The sequence below is a fragment of the Anopheles aquasalis genome, chromosome 2 (genome assembly GCF_943734665.1).
Source record: "Anopheles aquasalis chromosome 2, idAnoAquaMG_Q_19, whole genome shotgun sequence".
Classification (NCBI taxonomy): domain Eukaryota; kingdom Metazoa; phylum Arthropoda; class Insecta; order Diptera; family Culicidae; genus Anopheles; species Anopheles aquasalis.
Window position 1 is genome coordinate 29047942 of NC_064877.1, and position 27059 is coordinate 29075000.

The following is a 27059-nucleotide window of genomic DNA, read 5'->3' on the forward strand; positions in this document are numbered from 1 at the left end:
TCATAATTACGACGCGACGCGAATGTCGCTCCAGATCGCAGCATCCATTTACCTGGCATTCGCCATCATCATCATCATCACGCTCCCACTCTCGATCAGTGATCGGAATTCGAAGACAATCGAGCGAGCAATTGATCGATCGACGATTTGGGGTTGGCTTTGGTCCCCCGCCAAGGGGTACGTCTTTTGGTGCGGCATTTCAATTATGTCGTCAAAGTGGGGGAGTCATTTGCGCTACTTGCCTTTTGCGCTGCCTCTCGACTCGCAACTCGAACTCGGTTTATGGCTCTATTGGCACGCGCTATGAAGTTACCGTAGGGATCGTAAAAATGGAGTGTAATGATTATGAGTGCCACTACCGAAGCGACCGTACCGAAACCGAACCGCCCGTTTCTATTGGTTTGGTTCCTATGGTTTAAAGGTGTTCCCGTGGACAGCAGCAACACACGAGCTCCTCTGGCCCCCTCCTTTTAGGAAAGGGTGCGTGGAATGCGTGTTAATGCTTTTCCATAATGGGCCACCAACACCACCACCATCGGAAGCACGAATGGTGCTCATGTTTATGTGGTTGTCGATGGTTGGATCATCGTCGCGGAGCTGGTGGTGGTGATGAAGGTTGGTGAGGTAAACAAGGGCCACTTAGAGGGCAACTAATGTCGTTAATAATGTCACCGACGGTCACCGACGGAAACGGAAAGCCGATAGGGGTAAGGCGAAACCTCCCCTTGCGTCGGCCTCTCTCATTAGTGTTTCCACCGGTTATTAGGTGGTTCGAGGTCGAACCTATCGAGACCCTTTATCGAGGACCTTTGCCACACCCGGTTTGGTGGAGATCCCCGGCCCTCCCCCGCCTCGTCTCTTCTTTCAATTAGTATGCCCAACCATCTTGGAATGATTTTTAATATAGTAATTACTACCGATGGAGCGACCAGGCACTGGGTATTGATACTGGTTGTGGTGATGGTGAAGGTCCCTTTCCCGCGTGTTACCCATTTGTTTTCGTACTCGAGATGACAACCGCAAGAACCACTGGTGGAGTGACAAAACACGGACGAGTGAGCTGGAAGAGATTGAATCAATAAACAAACAACCGAACGCACATCGTCTGGCCGGAAAACAAATCATGCAATGAACATAAATTTCATGTCGCTTTATTGTTATTAACGCCTGATTTGCGATCGGTGCGGTAATAGATCCACATTACAGCCAGCCACAGTGGCCCAACGGGGTGGTCGAGGTCGAGGGGTGATGTTTGCTAACCGACCCCCGGATTGCCTTGCGCCAACCGACCAACCGACCGGTCCATCACCGATGTCGACCATAAATCGACTTAATCGACCATCCAGGAGTACCAGAGTGCAGTCACCGTCGCCGTCGGTATGTTGGAAGTCGATTGTGTCGAACAGCTGCCACCGTAGAAGCGTATTCCAATTCACATAAATCACCATTGTCAAGATGTCTCTCGATATACGGTATCGGGCCATACACCTTTCGGCGGGCTGCGAACGAGCTACTTCCACGGTGTGCGGTGTGCACCACACCGGAAGACGTATGCTTTATGGGCCATCCGAATCTCCGAAGTGGAATGGTGGCGCTTTTTGTTCCAACAAGTTGGGTTCCACTCCGGCCAAACCAGCGGCCAAAGGACCCGACCATCATCTACCGAGACTCTAGCAACTTGTTGTTGCCACCGTTGCTACTGTGGCACCACCTTTGGTGTATCCGCAGCAGCAGCAGGATTAGCAGGCTTTTGATAGGTTGCACCAGAGCGCCAGGAGCTCCCGGACCTGCTGGTTTGTGTTGGTGCGGATCCGGTGCTGAATTCTATATTTTTCGAAATGTTTTCTTTCCGTCCCCTATTTCCAATGGCTTCCAACACGGCAAAGAAAGCACCACCAAGGGGTGGGGGGCTCCCAAAAAGGGGTAACAAAATGGGGAGTGAGTTGCAGGTGCAGAAGAAGAAGAAGAATGTTGCTTTCCCGTTTCGGTCCGACAGTGCGACAACTTTGGTGCCGCGGCCACTGCTGGAACTGTTCCGTCGTGGTCCGCTTTTGTGGTTGGGCGCTTCCGGTGATCCATAAATCACACGCCGGGCATCACTGGAATCCGGATGTGTGCGATATATATATCCATCGGGATTCGGGCGGACCGCGAGTAAGGTAAGCGCCCTGCTGCTTCTTCTTTTTCTTCCCATTTTCCTGTTGCCACTCACGAGCCCTTCGTCTATCCGGAACAATGCGGTTCCGGTTGAGTGGCCAAAGGACTTTTTCTATTCGTTTTGTTACTTCGATGTTGCTGCGGAATTCGTTGGTTGTTTTGTTTTGTAACCGCGGCCACGCGGACCATTAGCACACACCGGATGGATTATGGGATCGCGCACTGGGTTCCTGCGGTGCTTTTGTGTCAGTATTGAGGGGGGGGGGGGGCCCATTGTGACACCAATCCCCCCCCCTCTGATCGCTAACTGTGGCATTTATCTACAGTCACAAAAGGGTTTTGCCGGAATCCAAGTGGCAGTCAAAGATGGTCTGGTCCCTTATGCTTCCCGTTCTCAGTCGGGAGGAACTTTCTTGCACTCGAGGAACCTAGCATAAATTGAATGGAAATTCCCAGCTCTGCTGCTTGATGGCGACGCTACCACCGGATTCCGCGTGCCACATTCTCAAAGATCAAAGTTTGACTCGAAGAGAGTTTCTTTGGTTGAATCTTCGACTTCTTGACTTCCATTTGCTCGCAGTCCTCTCTCTTTTTTTTTTGATGCAAACAATTCAAACCGACCGCTTCTCGGTTCTCGGCACTCGATCTAAGAAGTTCTGTTCGCTATGTGCTTTCGGTGAAAGAAGAATTTGATGCTCGCATGGAGTGAAAGAACTAGCAACTTCAACGAATGTTCGGTGGTTTTGGCCTCACACGAGCATTTGGCATATGAAGTTTGCACATGCAGCCCGTTACATGGCCAGTAGCTGAAAAAGAACGACACTCATCCCACCACATCCCGATCTTTTAAACATCCCGATCATAACGACAGGGAACAAGGTCTCGCACTGGTCGGCATTCCACGTCGCCTAGCGAGCAACATGAAAGAAGCATGCCTGAATGTCCTTGGAAACATGCAACGATCTACGAATTGTTACATTAGCCCACCTCCACCGTTTGGTCGTTCGTCGTCGAATGCGGTAATTTAGGTCGCCGGAAGCACACGTGGCGTGCCAGCGCTCAATGAACGGGACAGTTTCCGGAGCCGCGAAGCCCTCCAGATAATGCTCCAGATCATCAACAAACAAAGCAAGGAAGGAAGGAAGGAAGGAAGGACACGAACGCGATGCCCAAAAACTACAATGGTTCCTCGGATACTCGGCCAGCATGTCAGCTTCCGGGAGAGCGAGCGAGTTGCTGTTGGCCGCTTGCCAAGACCATCCGTAAGCGGACACGTGCTCGAGTTCCTTCGTTGTTCTTCTGGTTCCTTCGCTCCAATTTACTATTAGCTGGGCGCGGAGCAAAGTTCAGCGGGATTAGTAATCGAAATGGGCGTCAGCGGAGGGTTTCCAATGTGATATCGAGGGTTCACAGACGAATACTATGGCACTCGTGATCGTGCTGGTATGTGTATGTGTTTTTTTTAGTAAAACGACCCGAGAGCAAAAGATAACTTCGATCAGGATGGTCTGGCGGTGTGCAGGAAGCATTTCTTCTTCGGAACTGGATAGCATGACGATAACTGTCTGCATGGTGTCACCACATGATTCTTGGAGAATTCGGTCCATTTGCGTGTATATGTGTGTGTTTATGATTAATATTCGAAAAGCTAGTTGGCTGATCTGGTGCCACACGGTACACTTCAAACAATCCGCGCTCAAACAGCCACCTAACAGAAAGTAAAATCAATTTCACGCGCTGAACGTGAAATCAAATCGCTAGGCCAGGCAGCTGAGCCAGGGAGGGCAGGAGAAACACATACACACCAGCAAACATCGTCGTCGTCGTCGTACATAATGTGCTGCCAAATGCTGTTCGATTCGGCATTTACATTCATCGTCACCACTGTCGGGACCTGTGGCACCGGGGAGTGATTGACTTCATGAAGTCCTTCTCCAAATAGATGCCGTTCGTTGATGTGCCTGTGTATTTGTGTGTGCTTTTGTTTGTTATCACGCTGTTCAGATGCAAACATTCGCGTGTACTCGGCTGGGGAGCGATGGATGGCTGGCTCCTTTATCCGCCAAACCTCATCCATCCCCCCAACACAGCGGACCACACATCACACTCAGGGGAGAATTCTTCGGTGGCAGAGTATTCGTGGAACAGCCGCCGTACTTTGTCATCGGAGCAGCGTTGACGGATGGTGGTTAGCGGGAGCGCTAGACGATGTCCTGACACCATTCGCCACGGCATGTGGTTGGTGTCTCAAATTTTCCGCTCGCTCGATTTTCCACTGCCATTCTCGTCCGCTCCCACTGCGCCGGTTGGTGGTCTTGGCGGTGACAGTCGCGCATAGCCATAGCAGCAGCAGCAGCAGCAGCAGTCGAAGCAGCAACAGCAGTTACCGAACTTATTACCATAATTTAATTTAATTTATTTTTCTCTAAACTTGGCTTGGCTCATGTCTTCGATGGGCCCATCGCAGGGCCGGAGCGTCTCGAAAAACCGATTACATTGCCGTCGCGAAAGCCACCGAGCCAGCCAGCCAATCCCCAGCCCCTCAGGATGGTTTATGGAAAGTGTGGAAAGCCTCGGTACGCGAAAGAGGGAACGAACGAACGAGTGGCACCGGATGTCATTCATCAGCGAGGTTCACCGAACGGCTTATGGGCACCGCCGCGGTGGCCAAGACTCCAAGCACCAAGCAAGTCCCCGCGGAAGACGAACGGAATCATGTTTCCGGCCAGAAGGTGTTGGACTGTCGAGTGGTTGGTGGCGGTTGAGTTATTAAATTTAACATAACCCGTTTTGCCCGCGTGTGTAACGGGGATTCACTTTTGCGCCCGGTCGCCGGAGACACTGGCACACACTGGGGCACAGCCGCTGAGCTTTTCTTCTCTTGACGACATGAACGAGAAGTCTGCTTGAAAGTTGCTCAAATACGTAGTTTTGTTTCAGCAGAATTTTAATTCATAATAAAAACGGCGGTTTTTATTTGATCTGTTGTCTCTTTGAAGTGACTGATTTGTACACAGAGGTATTTAATAAACTGCACAAAATTTTAATAATTTCTTTGCGAGAGAGTTTACTCAAAGCACCGAAAAGCAATTTTGCCCATTACGAGAGCTCGTTCTTCTCTTTAGCGCAGATAATTTTAATCTAATTATCATACCCAAGCGAGTAACTTGCGGGAATAATAAACGCTGGTAGCTTCTCCAATTTGTGGAAATTGAAATGCCCCGAGCAGAGGAGGTTACAAGTAAATGCAAGGTATCTCCAAGATACCAAAAGCCAACTAACAATCCACAAGTGTAAACTCTTTCTCCCGATGCAGCACACCAGGCAACAAGAGCTAGTGCTTTGAAAATGCAACTAATCAGTAGCTATATGCAGCATAAAATGGGTTTAAATTGGTAGTACCGGTTGCGGAATGCATCCTCAGTTGGCCTGATATGAGGTTTTGGCAAATGAAATTATTCAATTTCGCTTGCAATTCAAAACAACTTCATTTGTTTCAGATGGACCTTCACCTTCGGTCAAATGTAAAACTGTTTTGTTTTATGAATTGTTGCAATCTGAAAACGTTGCTTCCAAATGCTGTGGTCACTTGTAAAGACATTTTGATTTTTTAAACCTCATCATCATTACTACCATCTTAGGGATATCTAAATGATAAACATTTGCTGTTGGATGCAAAGAAATATCCTGATAAAGCACCCGAAATAGAATAATTCAATCCATTCAGTTCATAAAACTTAACCACGCCATCAAAATATAAATCAAAAGCGGAAATAATTCCAAAACAGTGCATTCAAATCTGGCATCTATCTGCTATGTTTGTTTGTTTTTTTTTTGTTTATGTTGGGGGAAGCTGGCAAGCGCATAAAATGATGAAGATGTCGCGTCGCCTCTCGACGAACCTACGATCTCCGCTTCCCTCGCTCGCCTCTACCACGGGCTAATTGAGTTAGCTTTTGTGGGCATCGAGGATCGCTCGTTGAACAATATTTGGATGATCTTTTACATGCTCTTACCATCCGGGAGGATACCGCTACGCGTTGATGCTACGCTCAGCGGCTACGGTTCAGTGCTGGCGGGAACACACAATGCGCAGTACTAGGCACTGGTCGTTGTCATGCTTCGGGATTTTTCCTCCACACCGACACCTCTCACTCAGCTCCCATACCCGCCACATAGACACACACCGCTTGTCTCGGTAATGGGGTTCCTAAGGGTAGTTTGAACAATTTCCACTTGTCACCGCAATTGATACTGGCACTACTGCTGCTCCTGCTCCTGCTGCTGCTGCTGCTGCTGCTCCGGGGCACAGAGCAAGAAGCTCTCCAAAACTCATTTGAAATTTTGCCCACCCAACCACCGAGCCGGCCCAGCGGCGACCAACCGTACGACGAGCAGCATCATTGAGCTCCACATCGCATCGCAACTCCCCTGGCCCTGCTTTCCGGGGCGGCAAAAACACACTTTCCATGCGAACCACTCAAGGATTGGGAAGCGGGATGGAGAAGGAAAGGAGGAAACGGGGACACAGGGCTGCCGAGTGCCCGAGAGGCACTCGCATAAATTGTGATTCCATTTCCCTGCCACTGGCAGTAGCTCGTAAAATATGAGACATTGAAATTTGAACCAAACACTCAGGCTCCTGGCTCCTGGCTTCTGGCTCCTGGCAGGCAGGCAGACAGGCAGCTTGCTTGCTTGCCACTTGCTCCAAGAGGCGCTAGTTTGACGCTACCGAACGGGAAGCAAGTGGCGATGCTGAGTGGGAGTGGGAGCGAAACGGAGAGAAAAGGGAAAGTCACAGGTGCCCTTCTCGTTAGCAGCTCATACCCACGCCAGTGGCACACGTGGTGCTTTGCTCCGAACGAACGAACGAACGTGCATCATGCCATTGGCCCCGGGATTCGATGCTTCACGGAGCATAGATTTGTCCACCATCCCACCTTGGTGTGCCGCCTCTGGGTGGCCGCCAGCCGGTTCTGGAAGTTGTAAACCAGTTTGTATTGCGGTTCCTCGAGGATGCGAAAAGGACACTAAATGGAATATTTTCCTCCCATAAATATCATCGCCAGCAGAAGCGGACTCTGGGCTCCGGGACAAAGTTTGGCACCGGGACCGGCCGTCGCTGAACCTCCGCCACTGTCGCCGTCACCGTCGCCGCCTCGTCGATCAGGATGGTTCGGGATGGTCGGGACGGAAAGCCATTCCCAGGGCAAACCGGGGCGCATCGACTCGCGCAAATCGCTCTCGAGGATGGCGTTTCAACTTCGAGGCCGAGTGCTGCCGAGCTGTTTATGGATGGTTGGTTGGTTGGTTGGTTGAAAGGCAGGAAGTGGCAGGGAGGGGAAGCTAGTTTATGTTATTTGTAGCCGGTTATATGTCAGCTTGCCATCAATGGTGGTGGTGGCGATGGCCGGTTTAGAGGAGCATGAGGAGCAGCAGGAAAAGCAACCGAGGATCCTGGCCCGTTAGCAGACAGAACGACTGTATTGTTTATGTGCTGCTCTGTACCGTCGATGATAGTGCCGGTGGTTTCCGGTGGTGGAGGTGAATTGTCCACCCGGTACAAAGCGGGCAGGGCCCTCGGAACCGCCGGCCGTTTGCTGGTTGCTGGAACAAAAGTTATGCTAAACAATTTCCAAACAAAATACCAAGTTGCCAAACAGAGGATACAGAGGCAGATATGTCTGTGAGAGAGAGAAGGTGAGAGAGAGAGAGAGAGCGAGAGAGAGAAAGAGGGAGAGGGAGAATGGTTGATCTTTCTATCGTGCATGATGAAGCGAGACTCGTGCCGTGGCACTTGACCGGTTACAATGGTTTCCAAATGGATGGAAAAAATATTCAAATGCCAATTCCCGTTTCACTGACACACCCACATACATACACCGACATGCCAGCACGCTTGGCCATAGTGAAAGTTGCAAAGTGGCCCAGCATTCTCGCTTGAAACACATTAGAGGATGCACTTGCATAATGGCATTGTTGTTTGGGTGGTTTGGTTCGGATCGTTACCGGACCGTTTGTCCACCAGAAGGGCCCAAAGGGATACATTTGCTAGCCATTCTTTCGTAGTGTGTTTGTGTGTTTGTGTTTGAAAAATTCACTTCAATTAAACAGTTTACAACAGAGATTGCTTTCGAATTGTGATTACCGGCGAGTAGTATACTTTTGCTCGCTATCGCTCTCCGAGTGATAGTGATCCGAACTTAAGCTGCACGGGCGCATTCATTCAATTAGCAAGTCGTATCCAGAACATGTTTTGATTGTTTTTTTTTCTGAAATTGTTGCCTAATTGAAGCATCCTTTGTTTGTCCTCGGACTTAGACTCCGTCGGTTTAGTTGGGCATTTGGATTATGATGATAGAGGACAATATTAAAACTAACTACGGATCCTTTTGTGTTCCTCTTGGTTTACCTCTCAACTGGAAACTCTGATTCCATTGTATTAATTTCAGAAAATGAATCAAAAGGATGGTACTTGGTTTATGCAAAGTTTATGTTGCAGTTGCTGAACGTCTACAAATTGTAGTACTAGTGAACAATTTGTTACACTTTATACATTGGTGCTATTTATTGCTTCTTTTTCTTATTTAAAGCGTTTCTTAAATATTAAATTACTTCTTTTCTCATACTTACAAATACTTATTGTAATTCAATAACGAGCTAGTTCTAACTGAACAAAGCAAATCAATCCCAGGACAACTGAATCTTATGGAGCTTATGGTTATTGGCAACACAAACAGATTGTTGCCGTCGGTTTCATTGAAATCGTTATTTACTTTTCGCGAGGGTAAGTTCTTGAAATGGAACCATCTTCTCCCGCCGGCCCGCCGTGACACTTAAACACTCATTGGAATACTTAATTTCAAATGTTAATGTTTCTTTCAAAAACGAAGAAATGGAGCACCCGAAATGGAACGCTCCCCACAGACCGCTGTCAAATATTCGAAAAGTCGCAAACGAATCAACCAACCAGAAGACAACAGAAAATAAAATGAGCACGTGCGTAAACAGAACACCAGCCTCCCACCCTCGAATTCCGATTCATTTCACTGCCACGCATTGCGTAGGTAATGTGCTGTGCGCGTTTGCTGTGGTGTGGTGTCGTCGTCGTCGTCGTCGTCGCACTCCTAATCAAGTCAGCTCCTCATTAACGGCACTTCGTAGCGAAGTAATGGAGGGCCAGTACCAGTAAAAAAAAGAAGAGAAAGAAGCAAAAGAAGAAACAAAATTAGAAGCAAAAGGGAACCGTCGGTGACACTCACCAATTGACCAACCAACGGACCGACGAGCTTCGAGGGTTCGAAATTATTATGAGTTCATTATGCTTTGCAGCTCCCCTCCACCCCGTCATCAACGGAGCCTACTGTCCACAAGCGACATCCACAGTGGCTTCGTGGAACTGTCGTGACAGCGAAATGTGTTGCGAGGAAAGTATATTTCTTTCGTCCTTTTTTCTGTATTTTTTTTTCTCGTTTTTCAACGAAAACGCTATCGAGCAGGGCAATTTGCCGTGGCTGACCGAAGGTTGGATCTGCTCCTCGGCGGTCACCGGCACATTACGCACCGCACCGGGCGCAACGGTCAGCTGGGACATCAGCGGCTCACTGGTCCACTGGACTGGTCGGTCGGTTGGTCGGTCGCTCGCGACTCACTGGTATCTCCTGTCGTCCGCACTGGGCAACCATCGTCGTCAGCAGCGGTGGCCCATGAGTCCGGAGTCCACATCCGGAGACCCTTCCCCATGGTGTGCCCCGTGGGGGAAATGTTTCGCTTTCATTAAATTCTAATTTATTATTCATTCAATGTTTCAATCAATAGCGACCGAAGGAGCGACCGTAGGGCCGACTTGGGGCCCGGTAATGATCACTCAGCTCGCTCGCTCCCTCGCTCGAGGAAGGATGCCTTCTCACGTTGACGCTTTTGCTACCGGAGGTAATCAAGGGCGAAACGCACTTTCTATTTATGATTGCTCCTTCATCAGCCGTCAAATCATTCACGTGCACGGTCCACTGGACTTCTGGCGGTCGCTCTCTGTGGGTCTTTGGTGGTCTGGGATCGCCGACGGCGGACCCGGGGCCAATTGCGAACGATAACCGCACTCGAACCCGGGACCATCGGTTGTCGGATCGGAGTTAGGACGAGTGAGTGCGGTCGTGGGTTGTCCAATTTTTATTTCTGATTTTTTTTTGTGCACAAAAAAAGACGTTGATCAGTTTTTTCCCCAATTTTTCATTTCCCGCTCGGGTCACACATCACATGTGGTGGACAATTTTAATCCGTCAAACACGGTTGACTGTCGTCGACGATCGTATTCCATTCCAGGATTGAAGACGGATTGGTGACAGTACAGCTCGTTATCGGATCGGTGGTTAGTTCTCGTAATTTATATCTTGTTTACTACCTCCTGTCTGCCGCAAAACGAAAGCAAATTCCGTTAAAAGGAACTCATTCCCTGCCACCAGTGGGTCCCATTTACTTCCATCGAAAAGACACCCAGCGACCTTTGCCGGCACTAAGCTCTGCTCCTTTCGCGAAAGTTAAAAATGGTGCCGAAGAGAAATAATCTTTTAATTAATTCTCAACCTAATTGACTTAACTAGTTTGCTCATACTACCAGCGGTATCAGGGCAGAAGACACGACACCCTCGAAGTTGGGTGAGTAATTTAGTTTCAACAAGCTCATTATCATGGCGGTGCAAGAGTTGTGCAGCAGTGCACCAATCCTTTTTCGCTTGCTTGCGGTCGTGTGAAGGTATTCCGGGCCGATCTTCACCATCCGGATGAACAACTCCCCCAACGAACTGACGCCACAGGTTTAGGGGGGAAAGTTTGACTCCCCGTCTCCAGCCAGCTTATCATCATGGCCACTTACACATATCATCGTTTGTATGCAGTGCGTTTGTTGCACAGCAAATTGCACTCGTGATGGATGCAGCTCGTTGCTTCTCTCATGAACAATGAGCCAATCCAATAAACTAAATAGGAGGGTGCAGCAGAAGACCAACCGGAGGGAACCGAGCAAATAGCATTTGAAAACTATCAAAGCTGACTTCATCACTTAATAAGGTTTACTCGCACGGAGCGCGATGCCATGATGTCTCGATTTGTTCTATTAAATTACCGTCTACCAATCACTCGTTCGCCGCCGCCGCCGCCGCCGCCGCCGCCGCTCCCGGCTCACTCGCACAGAAACCTCAGCCATGGTTAGTATGCCGTCTGCACGGAACGCAGAACCGAGCTTTGATTCCTTCGGTGCCATAACGGACACCGGCCCGGACTGGAGTGAAACCATCTACGAACGAACGAACGAACGCAGCACTGGCTGGTCATCGGCAACTAGCCATGAAAGCGAACCGATGATGAGAAATGGTTCAATATAGCGATTGGAAACCTAGTTGGCCACCATCCGTCCCTCTCCCGGGGGGCCATAAAGGCGAGCCAGGGCCGAGGAGCGAATTAATTGATTCCATTTCGAACGGCTAAAGACGGACAACCCGGTTCGCCGGCGGCTGTAGCGAATACAGTACTCCGTAATACGTAATAAATTGAATGCCAGGCGCCAGAGGAAATTGTTTTAAATGAACTACATTTTTCTCCGTTCACCCCCACCTCCCCTGGTTACGTTTCCATTCGAGTACGCTTGTGGGCTTCGTTCCAACAAATGCTGACCTAGGGAAGGGAGAATGGCGAGGTGGTCGTTTTAGTTCCATTTTTTGCTGTTGTTGTAGTTTTCCTTTTTAACTTTCCCATCAATTGCTTCTAATAAACGAAATGGCGAACCCGGCACTTATGGGGACGCAATAAATTGAAGCAACAAAGTGATATTAGAAGGACCATTTTCACAAACCCGTTTCCATCACGTTCACGTTACGCAATGATGTGGTTCATTATGCTCCCATATGGCTCCAGTTGGACGTAGTTAATTGAGCCTTTGTTCGCACCAACAGGTTGTCCAGCCTGCAGGAAGCATGATTGGCAGTACAAAAAAGTTAATTTACAATTGACCGTGTGGTGAGGCACGGATTGAGCGCAGATTTACTGAGCGCTTCTCGTTAGCCACAATAGCTATCGGCTACTGATTTGAGGTCACCGGTATGCACACAAAGTCACTCGATTGCTGTAATCTAATCAGTGCACTTGCGAGGAAGAGAGCGAACGGAGCGGAGAGGAACCGGAAGTGGGTGGTAGGATCGAAATAATGTTTCATGCAGCCACGAAAGGACTGTTATCTCTGGTCTACCGGTAGTGATTAACGAGAAGCATAGGAAAAAAGCGAAATATCCAATCGATATCGGGATCAGTTCAGTTTTTTTTATCTCTCTCTCTCTCTCTTTCCGTGTTGATGCAGATTGTATATGTTCACCCAGCGCTGCTGGATGTAAACGATGGTTAAACGCTTGATTTGTTCGGAATGGATCAAGCGTAAGTGGTTCATAATTACTTTCGATTGAGCCACCTCTGCCCTTGTCGGTCGCACAAAACAATCCACAGTGAACAACATAATGAATGCTCCGCGTGTACCGCGCAAAAGATTCTCGATGTACCGCGATCTGCATTCGTGAAAAGGTCAGGGTGAAATTGAAAATGTTAACATCAGGTCGAACCCCCAACCGTGAGCCAGGGCTCATCGTAGCAGAGAATGGAACGTAATTATTGGAGGATAAATTATTCATCCCGTTGGAGACCACACTCAACGAACCGGTTCAATCCATTCCGCAACGACGGTCGACGGTAACGGCTGGGTGGTAGAGCTCTTCGCGCCCGAATGCTTGCAGCATAATAACGATAATAATTTGGTCTTTGGGCATAGCATCAGGCATGGCCATGGCGAAGAATGCAGGGCCGGTGGCCCGGCTCACTCACGGTGGTTCGTGACACGGATGAGGATGAGCACGAAACCCTTGAGTGAAAGAAAACTGGACTGGGGCTGTTGCTGGTGGTGGTGGTGGTGACTGAAGACATTTTCGAAAAATACTGATCCGCACAAGAGCAACGTGCTGCCGGAATGGAGGGAGCAGCGGATGCCCTGAGCGGTGAGTAGGTGTGCCTTATCGTCTGGTAGCGAGCCACTTCAAGCGAGTGAGCATGCGGCCATGAATTCCAAGCGCCACATAACAATGCCTACGGTTGTTCTAGATAGTGGTAGGATAGTAGTGTGCAGAAGCTTAGGCAACTGACTCTGATGGCTTTTCGTCCAGTTTGGTGCTTCCCTCGTGGGAGAGAGAAGCGTCGTTGTCTGGCTCTCGTTCGATCTTCTTTGAAAGCGACAGGATGTAGGTATCCATAGAGTATCCGGAAGTGCATTACCGTTTGGAATGTGCAATCTATTATGCCGGTGCGGTTTTGTTTTCCCTTTTTTTGTCGGTATGTTTTTGTTTGATGTTTTTCGGATACTGTACGTGATTGGTCTGCTATGGACATGAAATACTACTTGATTGTTATTTTGTTGGTAAGTATTTCACTTCTCATAAATTCCTCGAATCTATAAACGTGTATACAAGCATAAGAAACAAATATAAATATTCAGAACCATTCAGAAACAATAAATAATATTTTAATTTCATTTAACTGACATAATCGTTAAATTCATCCAAAAATGAATATGTAAGAATGATTTTTTTAATAGTAGAGTTCAAGCATTATTTTCGCCTTGCGAGGACTATTCTTTTAGTTATAACCAATCGTATCATGCAGGGGACTGTTTTCATTCTCATCTTGTTCATAATAAGGATAGAAGAATTGTGTTAAAAAGAAGAATTGAGCTAATCAAGAATAATGATAAATTTGCTATACGGAAAAAAATCTTTCTTCAACTAGAAACTTCGTACAACAGACAGACATTGCTGGTTGCGTACAAACAAGAAATGGTCGCTCCTAAGAATAATGTGACCAAAGATCAGATCCCATCTCAACCCAATCTAAAGACCAATCAGAGCTAGCAAGCAAAAGCAAGCAAGAAAAGCAGAAAGCAAGGAAAGAAAGCTTAAATATTGGTTCTCTAAATGAGCATGCCAGACTCATAATTGAATCAGACCAACAAAGCCATCGTTATGATGAATGTTAAGTAACGCTTCATTATCTACGATCAAGTGCCCAAAAGGTTCTTCAGAATAACTCACGTACCCGCCAACCTCCCGCGGCCCATTAATGACTTCACAACTTGTGTCAAACGCGCAATTTAGGACAGAAAAAAAACAAAACAAAAAAACAAAAGAATCACACCACAAATTAACACCCTTACACCGAAGAGCATAATTAATCGGATACCGAAAGCCGCAGACACACTCCTTTGCGCAGCTTGCTGTGCAAAACCATTGGCCTGGGCCTATGCTGGTCATTGTCCAGTTTCCAACGGCCACCGTTAGCCAAGCTCCCGTGTCCCGTTTTGCGCTATCTCTGATCGCGTTGTAGGGACCGCGTGGGGGAATGAGATCCCCGACAAAAGAATGCCACGCGGAGACCGAGAGGCACACGGTGGCGGGCAAACTCAGCATAAATAAGCGAAATGATGTGCTTCACGTTTTCGGGTTAGGGAACTCTGGAGGGAAAAAAAATCCGGGAAAACCTAGAATCCTGGAACCTACTGGGTGAGTGAGTTGGTGAGTGCGATAAAACGATTTACACTTTTATAAATAGCGTCCATTAATCTGCTGCCGGTGGTGGTGGTGGTGGTGGTGGTGGTGTACTCGCTGCTGCAGGGGAATTTGTTTTACTCGTCCCCTTCACTTGCTCGATTGGTGGTCGTAAAATGGTCGCTAAATCTTTTCCCCCAAAAACCATCTCACCAGCCAACCCCATCAACGACATGACAACGATCAGCAACACGTCAGCAAGAAGCAGCAGCAGCAGCAGCAGCAGCAGCAGCAATAGCAGCACCAACCACACCGATTCTGACATGCAAAAGGAGCTCCGTAGCCGTGATAATCCTTCTTGCTCCCCTACGGACGGGACGGCATTTGAAGAAAAACCACCTCGTACCACCCCAAAGGACAAAGACAAAGTGAAGACAGTCCGAATCGGCGTCAGAAAACCCGGAGACCAGACACAGACGCAGTACAGACCAACTCACTCACACGACGAGCATGGAAGTCACATTTGTCATTTCAGACAATCGCGTCCTCCGTAGCCCATCCGTCCGTCCGTCCATTGCAAGAGCTTCATTTGGGGTGCCTTTGGGGTGCCCGGGATGCCTGCTTGCTGGTAAATGTCTTGTGCGATGCCAGAATGTCTCACGGCGAGTGTGTATGTGTTTTGTTGCGAGAAATGAAACCGGAAACGATCACATCACACATCACAACGCACTGCCCCTGAGAGAGCGGTAGGGTGGAGGGGTGAAGTGATACTTTAGGGATCGTTTTCGTGTCCTTTGGATAGTGGGAACAGGCTTTCGGGGCGTCTTTAGGTGCTAAAATTACGTACTTTAAAAGGGGATTTGGTTACAGACACTAATGGCAGATTGGCCGTCTGTATCTCCCATCCCAAGGACGCCAGTTCAGTTGAGTTCCCAGTGCTCGCTCCGGATCTACGCATTCGGAATTGTGTCCTTTGCTCAATGTCAAATGACGTGACCAACGACGGACCGGGACTGGCAGTTCTTTCTTATCCCGCAGTAAAAATATGGTTCATTTTAATTCGTATTTTGTGGATAATTTATGCTTTTTGCGAGATTTTTAATGACGCTAAAGTGGCCTAGGTGCTACCAGGTGTTGTGCCCCCTCCAACCCCCCCCCCCCCCCCTGGCGGAAACCGACAAAAGCTCCATCACAAGAGGGCTACATTTAGATTAATGACCTAAGTTAATAACAATTTTGCTTAATTCTCTCCCGAATGTTCACATAAGCACAGGGGTAGCGACTCCCGGGGTGGGAATGGCTTTTCGTTCTAGCCGTTTCCATTCACCGTTCCTTCTCTCCCGGGGGTAGGGTGGTGGGAAGAACCAGCGACCGGATGTATACAATGCAAAAAGCAGCGACTCATTCCGACCGGAAATGGAGCAGAGCAAAGCAGAGCAGAGCAGAGTGGTGACAGGATCTCGTTCCGACCGACCGACAAGGACAAACGCAACAGTTAGCGGTGACGATGACGACAGGCGTAAACATGACGTCGTGGACGACGCTTGTCCTACTTTCTTTCGATTGTCATACCGTTCCGACGGTGCTGACGATGTTTGCGGTCTGCCTTCGCACGCATTCATCAGTTTTTGGGGGGGGGGGGGGGGGGGGGGGGCTGGAGTGCTCAAAAGCCGCGTCCCTTTGGAAAACACCAGTATAGAGCTGCGTTCGTTGGACAAGGGTTCGTTGGCACAGAAGCGATTGTTACGATGTCCGGGACGTCTTGGAGTTGATTATGAAATGTACGGATCAGAACTCTCATCGCCCTTCGTCAGGGCAGCAGAACGTCGTCCGGCGCCAGCTTGTCTTGCTACAGGACTACCGTTACCGGTTGTCCGGTGCTAGGCTTCGGAGTTCAGTGGTGCCTTCGTCAAAGTCCAAAGCAAGCACAACAATCCAGCCTGCTGGCCAACGGTTGACGGCACAAGAAGCCGGAATCCGGATCCTTATCCCAGGCTTCTCCTCCGTTCTAGCGGACCGCCACATTCCAGGGGATTAGCAAATATGGAGTTCTGTCCTTTCCCTACCCTCCCTGGTAGAGAGGCCACGGTTGGCGACGGATCGGATTAGGTTTTCCCGCGGGTAGCACGAGTTGGCCGGAGTCGCTCACTCACTCGCTCGCAAGGAAGGAAGGAAGGAAGGAAGTGTCTGCTTTGTGGCGTTCTACTCTCTCCGCTTCCGCTCCGTGTCGTGATGCCATTTTGTCATCATTACCGAGACTAAGTTCCGACTTGCCCTTCACTCTGTGTGCGGTGTGCCGGTGTGTACGTCATGTATCTTCATAATGTCGACCAGGGGGCGAAAAGCTAATATAAACCCCCCAGGGCCAATATCGCCCGGTGCCGGCTCGTCGGTCCCTTAGCTGCCGGTGTGGCCCGCCTTGTGGTCACTGTAGACCGTGGCCCAGGGGCGGGGACGGGGCGAGAAGATTAACCATTTTTGTTTGCATACATTAATGCTCGGCGACGTTCTAGCAGCAACGCGTGGGTTTCCGCGCACTGACACAACACTAAATTCTTATTACCACCACACCCTGGTGTGCGTTTGGGTGTTTGTGTGTGCTTGTGAGCTGTTCGAAGGAAGAGCGAGCGGCGACGAGGAGGAAACTTTCGCCATCTTGATCGATTAATGGTGGCAAGTGGCGAGTGGCGAGTGGCTCGTAGGAAAAGCTTCTCCTTCCCCAGGGGACCGATGTAGGTCGACAGGTCGGTTGGCCGCAAATTCATCGCCAATCCCCCACACAAACTATGCCTTAACCTTCCGGGAACATGGCAGCAAGTCCGCCAGTAACATGACATATATCTTGATTATTGACAAACAGCCACAACAGGAAGCGGCAAACGATGGGAGCTTTTGGCGCAGATTCTTGGAAACAATTTCTCCGGTGGTGGGGCAAAAAGTACCCCAGGGGGGGGGGGGGGGGCGGTTAAGGGGCTTTTGTCACCCAAACATTAATTAATGGTGCACACTCACAGACACACATACATGTTACGTACGGTGCAACTCATTCCAAGCGTATTGACGTCATAGTGAGCAGGATATTGATGAGATCCAGTTTTCACTCCAACGTAGGTTTGAGATAAGCGACATTATTGGTATGATGCTAACAGCTATATTTATCTGCTACATTAATGATCAATGGACATATTTTACATGGACACTAAAATGTCAATGGACATATTTTAATAGATGAATTTGAATCACCTGTTACCAGATAGCACAGGTGCGGCGAGAGTCGTTCTATTAGAGAGCATTTGTCTCAATTGTCCGCTCTTAGGTGCGCTCGCGCCTCGAAAGCATGGTGTCTTATTCACAAAAAATATGTTATCTTTTGCTCTAAACAAAAAAATCTCTTCATCATACCAGTTCTGTTCTATACTCAAGAAAAATGAAACTACACAAACCAATTATACTTAAAATATTTTTATTTACCAACTATTCCTCTTGTCATTGAATTATTCAAGTGGATGCCCAATATGAATAGAAAATGAAAAATGCCCTTGAAAATTTCCCCGAAACCCTTGAAAATTTCGAAGATGTTTCGTTCCTGGTTCTTGTGCTTTGAGCCCCAGCTAGTTTGTAGTGAAATATAATATAATTCGCTCAATACACCACAGAACACAGCGAATCCTAACCTCACTCGCTGTTACCGCTAAACTGGAAGCTACTCACAGCAAATGCCACTTACGCCATTTGCTTTTTCCATTACCATATCCCCCCCCATGGCCCCCGGATATGGTTGAGTGAACAAGGTAGAAGAAGCAAACCGAGCGCAATGGGGTCCATCTTGTCCATCCATTTCGCGGAAGTAAAAGCTCAAGAATTGCATTTACTTTAATGATTTTCTTTAAATTTAATTCCAATTGCATAACGTTGGCACATCTTTTCGCGTGCACTCCGAGCACTTTCTTTCCAGGACCTTTGGCACAATCCTTGCCATGCGACGCAATCCGGCAAATGGACGTAACGATGGTTCCGTTGCGCTCGAACGCCTCCGTTCGTCGCATTTGTGTCAATTTGTGAAGTTGGCTGGCTACGGACGGATGATAGGATGGAAACGCCTTCGGGCCATCGTGAACGACAATGTTGGTTGCTTCGTCTTCTACCACCTGTTTCATGGCTGCTGCTGCTGCTTTTGCTGCAACATGGCGCAATAGGTTGGCGACAGGTTGAGGTTTATATTTCAAATTCAATCATCATTACCATAGTTACAGCGCGCGCGGAAAAAGAAGTAGTATTAGCAAGGGGCAAGCAGGCGCTAGCAGAAGGGCTGGTGGAGGAATATTTTACATTTTTTAAGTAAGCCCGTTCCTGTGCTGTGCCCGCTTGCAAACGCCCGCTGGCGGTGGTAGACGCAAATGGAGGCGAATCCTCTTTCCCACTGCTCCGATGCTGAGTTCGGATCGTATTTTTCGGTGCCAGGAATACGTAGGCGACCAGGGGATCGAACGGACCTGGAACATGGTTTGATTTATTCTGCATAATCAGCATGGTCGTAAATATTTTTACCCAGCCAGTGAGTGCGAGAAGCAACAGCATGGACAAGGGTGGGATCGATCGTTCGATCGCTCTCGAGCGGGGGAGGTGAAGGGTGCGTACCACCTCCCTCATCGGTTCGACTTCGATTTCAGCTTAGTCATCGTTTTATTGCCCGAAGCTACCGATGCTCGGAGTTTTTGTTGTTGTTGTTTTTGTGTGCTCTCCCTTTCCAACCTGCGCCATTACTACCCTTGTTTCCCACCCCTTGGAGGGGGTGGATAGCCTACGGAAAGGTTGGAGGACGACGAAAGAGTGACCGGAAATGAACTGGCATGTGGCCGGCGGTGCAATCGGACAGACCGAACAACGGACGGATGGATGGATGGATGGATGGGTACGGAAGCAATCATTGTGGGCATGGGAGAAGGATGTCCGAGTTCGACCGACCGACCGACCACCAATGGCCGATATCGCTCGGAATCGACCAGATGGTTAGCATATCTTTCTCGTTCTTCCCATTCTTGCCGACTCCAGCGCGCCGCCAGGTTCGTCATTCACCAACCAACATTTCATTGCTGTCGGCTTTTTTGATTGCGTGATCTCGTGAGGCACTGATTGATGTTGGTGGTGGTGGTGGCGATGGTGGCCGTGGCTCGAGAGATGGATTTGAAATTGAGCAAATCAAAACCGGCCCGCGCCGAGAACATGTCGAGAAGCGGATTGATGGAAAGGGATTTAATGCTTGCGCTGGCTTATGTTTCTTTTTGTGTGCCCCAAAAACGGAAAGTGCAACATATTTGATGTTTTGATGTGTTCGACCTTTGGCAGACGAGAAACGGGTCGGGAATGCTGACACCGAGTCACCGACTGGCAGAACTGTTGACCGTGTGCTTTGATTAGCTTTTTTTTGCGTTGACCAATCAGCTTCTGGTGAGGGTTTTTGAATGATACATGTTTGGTTCGAATGAGAAATTGTGTTAAAAACCAACAGAAAGGGCTCAAGCTTCCTTTCAAAGTATTCTCTCCAACGATATCAAAATGAAAATAAGAAAAGTTTGCCCCCTAAGAGCACCTTTTAGATCCCAAAACGAACAAAATGAGACACATTAAGTGAAAATGTTTTAATAACGTAATCGCGCACCGAAACGCGAGAGCATCGCGAATATCAGATTGTGGCTTCCTGTGCGTTGGCCTCCCTTCAGCGCTCCAGCTAACACAGAAGCGGGACTTAAATGAATATTTATGCTGGTCGCTTGGTACGCAAACTCGTCCCGGTGCTCAGCCAGGGACTGGGTCAGTGTGTTTTTGCCCCTCCAACTTGCTGAGCGCTGAGCGCAGCCTGCGATACGTTTGGAGAGGCGTGAATTGATCCGTGAAATGGGATTTTTTGCCACAACTCATTACCAATACATCCAATGCAGGCAACAAGACAACACTTGGTCGCTTGATCGCTGGCTCACTAATGATGAAATGTGGTTTCGCCTCCCCGATTTAGGACCCATCGCGAGCCATTCCAACTGAACCGCAGATTCTCTATGGTACGCTGCGTAGCTGCGTGTTCCTTGGCCATTCTTTTCGATATCCGCGACCGAGCTGCGGCTTCACTTTGCCCCCGAAAGCCCGAGGATTCACTTGGGCTATCAACACAACCGAACGGCATCGTTGCGGTGGTTGCCTGATGATGGAGCACAAAAGTGAGGCAACAGCGAGCGGTGCGGTGCGATGGCCAGCCCCGCTCCGATTCAATCGAACTGTACCCCAAGCGAGGAGCGTGATTTCAGATAGGATCGGATCGAGACGCGGAAAAGAAGAGAAGCTGCCGCTTGATTTGATCAATGATACGTTTCAGCTATTTTTTCCCCACCATCGAAAAACCACAACCACCCCCATCGTGAGGGTGGTGAGGGAGGGAAGTATAATTAACGATTATTGCCTTCAACGGTGCGTGCTGGTACTGGTGTGGTGGGATGGAATGGGTGAGAGGATGATTTCGGATCGACCGATGGTTCCTCCCTTTTATTTTGGGATTTTGCTTTCCTTTGCTTGTATAGATTTTAGTTGAAGTAACGGTGGTAGACTCATAAAACCAGCCAACCATTAACTAACGACGAATTGTGCCTTTGATATGCGTATATGTGTGTCTGTCTTTTAATATTAGTTCTCACTCCGCTGATTGCGCGTGCTTCATCAGTAAAGTAAAGACGGCTCTAGACGCCTAATTGCCTTATGTTAATTCGAAGAGAGAGAAAGCTCACCAATTAGCCAACCGATGTGTCGATCGTAGGCAATGGTTATCCATTTTAGTTGGAGCGTTTTTCATAGTCCTCGACCTCGTCTATGCTCGCGTTATATTCGATAAGACGGCATTAGAAAACAAAACCATTACGTCGTAATTGTATGATGGATAGCTAATCAAATTCATTCCATTAATAAAACGAATCAAATCATCATACAAATATACAAACGCATATATTCGTACACACGTGCTTACAGTAATGCTGGGATAGGGAATCAAAACGACATGGGAAGCGAACCCAGGGGTAGCAATCCAATCCGAGCGAATCTCAATCCATTGATCATAAATCATTGACGCCATCCATTGGTCAAATGATACATTTGAGTTATCTGCTCCACCGGTAACCGGTACAGCGGCATCCTTCTTCACTTCCAACTCCCAACTTCCTCCCAACCATTAACTGTCCAATTGGGATTGGGTGCTGCTAATGGTGCACTCCGAGCGACACCGGACGAATCGAGTGAACGAACCTGACAACACGAATACCGTACGCCATACCATGTGCCGCCATTTTATCTGCCAATAAAAGTCCAATCCATGTGCGTTCCCTTCGTCTCTCCCCCGGCTCTCAGCACTGGGCATCATGCGAGGGGCGTATCGTTTCATAAAAGAAATTAAATTGTAATTTAAAACATGAAAAATGCCACGGCCTGTGGACCGGGACCGGGACGTAGAGCTGATTAAATTTCTGCATCAAAACGGTTTTACGTTTCATCCGGCAATTGGTGAAAGAGGGGACACACGGAGCCGCACTCGTACCCCAAGCAGCAACAACAAACAAAAATGAAACGATAAAACCATACGGGGCTCTGTGTGATGATGAAGCCATCCCGGAGCACGCTCTCTCTCTCTCTCTCTCTCTCTCTCTCTCTCTCTCAGTCTCTCTGTCGAGGGGTTAAATGATGGCCACTAGGAATATATCATGGAAATTGCTGAGGCTGACGCTATTCACCGCACAATCCACCAGGGGGGGAGGGGGAGGGGCTGGTGTGGCTTGAAAGTGCCACGCTCAAATTATGCAATAAACCCGAAATGGTCGCCTATACAATCGATACATAAAACAATCGTGCGTCCGGTTGTCGTCCTTGTGGGTGGTGCTCCGGCTGGGTACGCATTCAACCGTCATCAATTAGATGGTACCATTGAGTGGGTTTCCCCCTGCGCAGCCACCGAACCGTGGTTTCAGTTTCTTTTCCAAATTTTTCTTCAATAAATAAAGCGAAAAACTCGATGAAATGTGATGCCACCAGTGTTTAACCAACCGAATTGGTGATACAGGAAGGGTTAGGGGGAGTGGGTGATGGGTATGAACATTTATTCCCACCCCGTACCAGCCCCCACTGAACGGGTTTTCCTCTTTTGGAGGAACGGGGGGTTTCCTCTTTTGGAGAATGGAGGCGCATGGTCACCGTAAAGCACCCGGCGCCTCCATCGCTCCATCGCACGCTGCTTGGGTGGTGGTAACGTTCCCGCATTAAATCATTTGCCCGCGGGGATCTAGATGGAAAAGTGGAGGAAAGCGGGCAGTGGGTAGTAATCCTAACGTTTCGTTTGGCAAATTTTAAAGTCACCAACCAACGCCAACGCATAGCACAGCATACCATAGCTACCAACGCAAATAAAACCCCATAAATGCATAAACAACGCGGCTTCGTTCGCCTCACCAGGGTAAGGGCACACGTGCGAGTGTGTAGGTGTGTGGGTTGGAGCGCCGGTATTTGGTTGTGTAAAGTTCCATCCAGAGGATTGTGATTATTTGACAAGCACCACCAGCACGTCAAACAGCCGCACCCGGCCTGCCAGCCAGCCAGCCAGCCAGCCAGTGCAATCAGCCCTTACACACTGATAAAGCCGAAAAGTTTATGCTTCTCAACCGCTCTCGACCCCCCGGCTACCGGCAAACAACGGGGTGGCAACCAGCAACGCAACGACGTCGGTTCTGTTCCCCCAAAAATCCCTCCCTCCCCCCTCCCCGAGGGGCCAGCTATTCAACGCGCCGCCCCGTTTTATGTCAATCATCAAAAACGGCCTCACGGTGTCGGTGGCAGTGGGCCACACAAATCGCAAATCCGCCACGGGAATCAGGAATGGTGGCCATGGTGAAGCGTGCAGCGCCAGAGCATAAATGGTGGTTTTTACGCTTTTTTTTTTGTTTATGCTCCTTCTTCTTCCCACCCTGACCCTGCGTAGGTGTGTGAGTGTGTTGCTCAATTCCGCATTTTGTCACCGTGAATGTCGCGGAAGTGCGTTAAGATTTTGTGATTCAATTGCCGTGCGCCGTCTGCCTCTCATGCGTGGAATGCCGTCGCCATCGTCGTCAGCGGTGCTCGCTTCGGTGTCGTTGATCATTTGCATGCCAATCCCGTTGCGAATGGGGGGATAAAGTAGGGTGTGTGAAGGAGTGAAGGCCCAAATCTCCGTTCCCGAAGAGAATGTTTCCCACGGCATGGTTGGCGAGCCTTTTTTGGTATTTTAATATTGATACGTAACGCAAACAACGGCGGTGCTGCTCGGTGCTCACTTCTGCTCCATGCGCATCTCTACTCCATCATCATCATCATCCACATCATCCCCATCATCATCTCCATCATCATCATCATCATCATCATTCCCATTGGATTGGGTATTTTTGGGAAGGGATCGTTTCGATTGTGTGTTGGGATATTTATTTAGGAGAACGAGAGTACAACCGGTGCATGCGTTTGTGGGTATGTGTTTATGTGCTTCGAGCAAATATAAATTAATGAAACGATCGGTAACTCAAACATGGTGCACGGGATTCGATGCTCCTTTCGAGGCGATGGCTTTGGGGGGCACCAGGATTTATTAGATTCAATCGAGATCCAATATTTGAAGGCTGAATGTTCATTCAGCAGATTGATCAAAGTAGAACCGGTTCAGTCACTTTGCAGCGAGAATGCACACTCTCTAGTAAGCGGTTGATTCTTACATTCGTTCACTGTATACCAGGTTTGAGACTCTTTGGTTTAACGTAAAATGAAGACTATTAAATAATTTTATAATGAGTGGTATATAACAACACAATAAAAAAGACTGTAAACAATATAAACCTATCAGTATTAAGCATTTTCTTTCGTTGCAGCAGTGAATACCTAAATCTGCGTACATACATGGTCCGTCGCAAAGTGAACAGGACTGTTTTGCATAGGAATATTTCTGGAGGCGCTATCTTAATGTGGCTATTTTCGTTTAAAAGGTGCATCTTTGTGGAATTTTCAGCTTAAATTTCATGGCATTTGGTCCACTAGAAGCAAAGTTATTGAATTAAAATGACAGTATGTTTGGGTCGTCGGTACAAAAATGATAATACAGCAAAAAACCAATATCAAGTTTAGCTGTTAAACTCGGTAAAACGTTTACCTAATTAATACAAAAAGGGTTTGGTGATGATTGTCATTCTCGTGGCAGAGTTAATAAGTGGTATATGCATTTTAAAAACGGTCGTATAGATACCATGCCAGGATCGTGATTACGACTGGGAGCATCAAAAGAAGTGCGGGATTTTATCAAAATTGAACAAACAACGGGGCCAAACATTGTTTCGTGGTATATTATCTTGTTGTTATGAGGCGTTTAATGCATGCATATATTATCTTGTTGTTATAAGGCGTTTAATGCATAGCATTTGTCGCGAAATCGATCAAATTATTCAAATTTTACTTGATAATCCTTAAAATTTTGGTAGCAATATTATTATAGCGCCAAAGTCAGATTTAAATTTGTTACGACAAACAATAAAACTTGCTTGCGTAAGCGTTACAATCAAATTCTGTTTGTACGCAGCACAAATAGTGATTATAGTACAGCTGGAGCGGTGGTTCGCTTGCAAATTCAAAGTCAAAATAAAAATGTTTACCGCTGCTATCGTTACCTCCGATCGCTCTCGAGCTAATGATCGGAAGGGAAAAAGAAGCGAATTCCAACAGGGAACTTAATCCCCACAAAATCCAGATTGGCGTTACGCGCATAGCAGGCAGGGGAGTGGCCACCGCGGCAACTCAATCGCAAACGACGGCAAACGGAAAACCCTCAATATGCTGCGTTGCACACGGAAATGCACTCTGGTGCACACTCTGGTGCAGTCGAGCGCGATCGCAACTGCACCGTCGCATAACAAGCGCACTCCATTACGGGCCAACCGATATTCCTTTGCCCCGCCCCTACCCTGCTCGCCATGTCGATGCAAACCTCGCAGGATAGATTGACAAACCGCGCATCTCGCTACGAGCGCATTAGCGCTGACACAGCACCACTCACCGATGCGGAGATCCCGGAAACGTGGAAAGCACGAAAGAGAACTTTAAAAAAGACGACCCCATCACTCCGTTCGCCGCAAATCACCTCCGACAGCGAGAGCTGACAGAAGGTCCTGTTCCTGTTCGACTTCCACCCGGAACAGGAGAAGGGCAATCGGCAATCGGATGCTGCTGCTGAGACACAGAAACCGAAGAAGAAAGCATCTCCATCTCCTTCATCTTACCTGTGTTACTCGAACTGAAGAAGATAATCATCCACAGGATGCACACCGTGTGTGCCTTCGTCATTGTCATTGTGAACGCGTTTTATCCAACCCCTGGCTGGCCGTGCCAGTGGGGGAGGAGTGGGGGATTCCGGATCCTTTTCCGTCGGTTTCAGTTGTCGTATCGTCGTGCGCCCTTCCGGCGCTTCTATCTCATCTAACTGTTATCTTCTCACGACAAGTCTTCTTAGATTCACTCGACGAAACTCGCACCCACACGCGCACACAACGTACGATGGTTTCACTTACGGCAAGGTCCTTAAGTGGGCGTAGCGGGCCAATCGTACCGAACGCGGCCACCCACTTCCCACGCCCTGGATGCACTTGCACTTCTTTCGAATGCAATTTCTTTTGAAGGTTTCACTGGCTTCGGATTACTGCATTCCGGTGCCTCACGCACACATATACAGACACGCGCGCACACACTCCCACTGACTCCGGGATCAGCGCAACCCTTAGCACCGTTAGTCTGACGGCCAGGGCGTTTATGGATTGCGAGAGGCGGCAGCGAAGTGAAAGGAATGCCACCGAGGCTTTCCTGCCATGACATCAAAGCGATGATCCCTGCCTGCCCGCCCGTCCGGGTCGATCCCCCTTCGTTTTTTGTTTGTTTTGCTTTAAGCTTTTCCGAGAGTTTTCCTTTTCTCCCAAAAAGCCGGGGGAAATCCCAATCCGCCTGCCAGCAAACGAGCACTATTTGATTATCGCACGGCGCGATGGCGATGGCGTTGCTTTCTCACTGACGCTCCTCACACATACATCGGAACGCCACCTAGAAACACATTTCCATCTTGGAGGTCTGCCAGCAGAATGCCGTGCTTGGAGGTCCCGGGCACGTTACGTGTGATGCGATGGGCACGTGCGAATGGGCACCGAAGCTTAACCCCTAGCTAGCCCAGCACCAACACCACCGACGGATCCGTAACCGGATGTGACGTGTTTCTTACTTCTAGCCCCCCCTCCCCTCGCACACACA

The 27059-nt window shown here is 48.6% G+C and overlaps 1 protein-coding gene across 2 annotated transcripts in view; it reads right to left on the reverse strand.

Moving 5' to 3' along the window:
• LOC126570309 (nuclear pore complex protein DDB_G0274915-like) overlaps positions 1 to 26654 on the reverse strand; it is a 77214-nt gene extending 50560 nt beyond the window's left edge. For both annotated transcript variants that reach the window (XM_050227982.1, XM_050227983.1), the window contains exon 1: positions 26045 to 26654. In XM_050227982.1, coding sequence (XP_050083939.1) covers positions 26045 to 26114 — 70 coding nt within the window. In that variant the 5' untranslated portion in view covers positions 26115 to 26654. The remainder of the gene's footprint in view (positions 1 to 26044) is intronic.
• Between the last annotated feature and the right edge of the window lie 405 nt (positions 26655 to 27059).